Source organism: Callorhinus ursinus, unplaced genomic scaffold (genome assembly GCF_003265705.2).
Source record: "Callorhinus ursinus isolate GAN/ISIS: 27379988/994484 unplaced genomic scaffold, GSC_fseal_2.0 scaffold605, whole genome shotgun sequence".
NCBI lineage: Eukaryota > Metazoa > Chordata > Mammalia > Carnivora > Otariidae > Callorhinus > Callorhinus ursinus.
Window position 1 is genome coordinate 15,136 of NW_027397660.1, and position 5,396 is coordinate 20,531.

A 5,396-nucleotide genomic window follows, 5' to 3' on the forward strand; every position below is an offset into this window, starting at 1 on the left:
CTTTCGAAGCACTTTTCACAATTATAATTCAAGAATCAACTGTTAAGATCTGACTTTTCCAGTAAGATGTAAACTCTAAGATAAGAATTTTGCCTGCCTTCTTTCTTTCATCACTGTATCACATAAACACAGCATAATGACTTCCATTTGGTAGGTTACTATTAACTACTAATTAATATTTGACCAAAGAAGAAAGGTAGGAATTTTGGATTCACATGGTAGAAATCAATAAATACCATAACCTACAATCAGTCTTATAGACTTGGCTGTAAATAATTGTGCTTGTATTAACTATAAACATTACAAATCTCATTCCAGAATCCTTTGTTTCTATGGTTTTCAGATATCTTCAGTGTCCAGATGTTCCAGCTGCCTATCTCCCAGAAATCCAGCTCTGCCTCACTATGGGGGCCACAACCTGTAATGGATCAGTGGATGGATCACCAGTCTTCTACCTGGTGGGAATCCCCTCTCTGCCAGAGAGCTTCTTCCTCCCCGTGTTCTTTATTTTCCTCCTCCTCTACCTGCTCATCCTGCTGGGAAATGCCCTGATCCTGGTGGCTGTGGTGGCAGAGTCCAGCCTCCACAAGCCCATGTACTTCTTCCTGATCAACCTCTCCACTCTGGACATTCTCTTCACCACAACCACTGTCCCCAAGATGCTGTCCCTGTTCCTGCTTGGAGACCACTTCCTCAGCTTCCCTGCCTGCTTATTGCAAATGTACCTCTTCCAAAGCTTCACGTGTTCAGAAGCTTTCATCCTGGTGGTCATGGCCTATGACCGCTATGTGGCTATCTGCTGCCCCCTGCACTACCCTGTCCACATGACCCCACAGACCAATGCTGCCCTGGCAGCCTATGCCTGGTTTATCGCTCTCCTCCTGCCCATCCCCGCAGTGGTGAAGACCTCCCAGATGGCGTATAACAACATTGCTCATATCTACCATTGTTTCTGTGACCACCTGGCTCTGGTTCAGGCCTCCTGCTCTGACACCACGCCCCAGACCTTCATGGGCTTCTGCATCGCCATGGTGGTATCCTTCCTGCCCCTTCTCCTGGTGCTTCTCTCCTATGCCCACATCCTGGCTGCAGTGCTTCGCATCAGCTCCCGAGAAGGACGCTCAAAAGCCTTCTCCACCTGCGGCTCCCACCTCCTGGTGGTTGGCACCTACTATTCATCCATTGCCATAGCCTATGTGGCCTACAGGGCTGACCTGCCCCTCGACTTCCACATCATGGGCAATGTGGCATATGCTATCCTCACACCAATCCTCAACCCTCTCATCTACACGTTGAGAAACAAGGAAGTCAAGGCAGCCATCACCAAAATCACATATCTCAAGACCCAGTCTTGGATAAGAGCCCTTGAGCTTTAGATGCAGCTAATTCTGCACTCAGGACACAAAATAAAGGTGCCCAGGACAGATTAGGAGCTCAGTAAATATTGTTGAACAAATAAATTAATGAATATAGAATGGTAAAAGAGAATTCAACTGAGCAGATAGTTCCAACAGGCAAAGTCAGATAAAGATGATCCATCCATGGATTTCAGTCAGACTTCTCATGAAAATAAAGTATACACCACTGGCATAAAGTGCTGAGCTCTTGAGAGCTGTTAATGATGCTCTTCTCACTGTCAGCAAAGTCTAGGGACAAATCCTACCCTCCCCCATATAAGTCCTAAGAAATGCCAGGGAGTTGATCTCTGAGGGATGGTGGATACAGTTCCCATAGGAGTACCATCTTGAAAGAAATTACCCTAGGAGACCTGCCTGAAAGGAAAGGGCTGAGGGTTTAGTGGGTCATGGCTCAGCACCGAGAAGGCCTTGCATGGAGATGCCATAGGAGACACCAGTGTGGACCAGGTTTAACAGGTGAGTAGGGCTAGGGAAACAGTGCCCCAAGACAGGCAGAGAATGCTGGGGTGGGGAAACAGGACAGAGTGGCCAGGACCTATAAGCCAGGACCAGGGATCAGGAAGACAGATTGGGCGCACAAGATGCAGGCAACCAGGATTCAGGTTGACCGTGCATACACGGGCTGTGGGATCTTAGACCACATATCCTGGCAGATCTGGACAAGTTGCACCTCTGGGTGGGATTCACATCATCTTGGCCAAGCCTTTCCCCCAGCAAAGCAAGGCTTTGTCACTGGCAGACACACTAGCAAGCTCTGAGCCTTGTGGCCAGGCTCGCATGTAAGCGTTGTCTAAGCTAAGCATTATGTCTCTCCATAAGGATCACAACAACTCAGGAGGTCACTGATGACAGAAATGAGCCCCAGGAGGGGGAAGTGACTTGCCCAAGGTCACACCGCTGAAAGTAGGAGCTGGGATTGGAATCAGGGCCTTTCTGACACACAAGCCACACACTTGACCACTAAGGTCCACATGACAAGATGAAGGGAGAGAATGTGGCTGGCAGCAGGGCCTCACTAGGCCAGATAGTCCTCACCCTCTCCCTTTGGGTGTGGACCATTGTGACATCCGATCTGTCAACCACAGAGGGGACCCTCAGAAAAGAGCTCATTGAATTGGACACCCCCCAGAGATCTTTTCTTCCAAAGCCCTCACTGCCCAGATGAGAAAACCAAGGCTCAGGGACCCAAAGTCACAGCAGGCGAGTGGCAGAGCTGGTCCAGGAGCCAGCACTCTTGGTTGCCAGGCGGGGCTCAGGCCTTCGCAGGAGCCTGGCTCCAGAACACCTTCTGCTCTCCCCCTCACTGGCCGTGGCCTTGGACGGACCCTCAGATTCTCGCTGGCTGAAGGGCATAAGCACTCCCTGGCAGGCTTGGATGATGAGAGGGGGTGATAGATGTGAAGCATGGCGTCAGGTTGTACATTCAGGGACCAGTTCTTCTGTCTGGCTGTGTAACTGGCTGGTGGACAATCCAGACAGGGAGCACCCTTGCCAGTTATGGTGGCACGTTCTGTGCCCTGGGAAACAGCACCCTTCGGGCCCGAAGCACAGGACTGCATCGTTCACATGTACTAGGTAATTCAGAGTAAAACAAGAACCCTAACCTGTAAATTAAGTGTAAGAAGATCCAGCCAAACTCGGCTATTTCCTAGGATGGGACAGTTGGACGATGCTTTGAAATACCAAATGCGAAATTCTTTCAGAAATTTTTTCTGGTGCCCCTGCTTCACTGGTCAGCCAGCACATTGTGTGGTTGACTGTTGGATGGTCCATCGCCATGTGCACCTGTCCACGCAGGTGGACCCTTGGCCTTGACCCTTTGTGTTTCTGCCTCTCAGATGCCTCACTCTGCCTCACCTGGGACTGTCAGCCACATTGGCCTCTCTGAGGGCAGAAATGCCCTTGGTAGCACAGTTTGCATCCCCTCAGGTGTGAGAACATCCCAGTGGCCCAACATCTCAGGATGGGGTTCAGATACTAAGGGATAAGTCTCTCAATTTGGGACAGAGAACTTTCATTCTTTGGCTAGGTCCTTGGGTCTGACTTCTGGAACATTTCAAAGGAATTTTTGAATTGGCAGATACCACATCTTGTTTCAGCACTCACCAGATAGAGACTCAGATAAAAATGTGAAATATAGATTTGTCTGATGTTATCAACGAAAATAAAAACCAGAAAGGGAAATAGAAAACCTTGGTCCTAGTATTTTCTCCTGAAGTTTTCCCCTGGAAACTTGAACTTCTGGATCCTCTAGGAAACAAAGCATAGAAGAAAGAGCCCTGTTTTGAGAAACAAAGACCTGAGTTCTAGTGGGGGCTCTTGCCTGTGGCACCTGGGAAAGCCCCTACCCTTTCTTTCTTTTCTTTTCTTTCTTTCTCTCTCTTTTTTTAAAAGATTTATTTATTTATTTGAGAGAGACAGAGAGAGGGGAGGGAGGGGAAGAGGGAGAGAATCTTCAAGCAGATTCCTTCCTGAGCATGGAGCCCAACACGGGGCTCAATCCCACGACCCTGAGATCGCCACCAAGGGTCAGACACTTAATCGACTGAGTCGCTCAGGTGCCCCAAGCCTCTATGCTCACTGTCTCTCTGGCTTTTGGGGAGAAAGTTGTAGGACTTGAAAATAAGAACTTTTTTCCAGTTTTTACATTGCTGGTCTTCCACATAAGAGGTGTTGTGAGAAGAGAGAGAAATTGGAGGTGACTCCAGGAAAATCATGGAGTCACCAGGATCAATGAGACGGGAATACCAGTATCAACATGGATTTCTTGGGGCCCTTCATCCAAGGGACAAATCCAAAATGGAGGGTGAATCAGTATTTCCCTCAGCTCAAACCCCCCCAGATCTGTGGGTTGAAAACCCAGAATCCCTTCTGGTTCCTCTGGGAGGGGTTCTTTCACCTTTGAGCAGCTACTGTGAGCCAGTTTCTCTCTATGGTCAACGCCTCCCAGGTCACATGACAAGTTCTGCCCGCTGGGTGGGGGGCATGCAATGGGTAAACAGGAGCGTCTGCTGAGCTGTGGCAGCCAGTAGGAAGCTACGCCCGATGGAGTCACACAGATACTGTCTTGGATTCTTTGTTGCTGCCAATTGTGGGAGAATCCACTATCAGTTCTGACTCCAGTCAGGAATGATTCTTCCCATCAAGAGCATTTTCAGTGTCACTCCTTTCACTGTAACCTAACAAAGAGCTCCACACCCAGAGACAGGATCTGGAGTCCTCAGCTTAGGTGGAGACAGGCAGAACCAGTGTACCAGGCAGACAGGAGAGAAAGGAGCCATTCCCTAGTTAATAATTATGGTGGGAAGACAGTATGTTGCTATAAACCTTGGAGGAATCAGCCCTCCCTAGCAACTTGGTGACAAGGATATCACTTTTCTAAAAACTTAAAGCAAATGCCAAAAAGGAAAGGAGCTTAGGGGCATGGTTTAAGAGATCTGATATCCCTAGAAAGGATTATATGGGACATGGGAAAGAGGAACAGCAGAATTCTTCCATAACACTTAACACAACAGTAATTAAATAATTGTGATTCATTGCTTAATGTCTCTTTCTTCCACTAGAATGAGCTCCATGAAGTTAGGGACTGTCTCTGTCTTGTTCAACTGTCTACTATATACCCAGCATAGAACATATGGTTGCATATTGTAGATACTTTTTCCGTACTTGATTATAAAAGAAAAGAGGGTTACCTTAATTATACAGTGACCATCACATAATTATCATTGCAGAATCACTGATTATTCTGATTTCCAGATGTGCTTGGCTCCCAGATGTTTCCACTACCTACTTCCTGGGCATCCAGATTAACCCACCATGGAGACCATAGCCTGTAATGGATCAGAGGACTCCTCAACCACCTTCTACCTGGTGGGCATTCCTTCTCTGCCCAAATCCCTCTTTCTTCCTATCTTCTTTGTCTTTCTCCTCCTCTACCTGCTCATCCTGCTGGGAAACGCCCTGATGCTGGTGGCTGTG

At 48.1% G+C, this 5,396-nt stretch overlaps 1 protein-coding gene across 1 annotated transcript; it reads left to right on the forward strand.

The window, feature by feature from the left end:
* The first annotated feature begins 404 nt into the window (after positions 1–404).
* LOC112818912 (olfactory receptor 2AT4-like) lies at positions 405–1,376 on the forward strand. Its single transcript, XM_025865988.2, has one exon. It carries the CDS (start codon positions 405–407, stop codon positions 1,374–1,376), a length of 972 nt encoding a protein of 323 aa, XP_025721773.1.
* The last annotated feature ends 4,020 nt before the right edge of the window (positions 1,377–5,396 follow it).

Coding starts and splice junctions, on each gene's coding strand:
- LOC112818912 (XM_025865988.2), top strand. CDS start 405: ATGGGGGCCACAACCTGTAATGGATCAGTGGATGGATCACCAGTCTTC.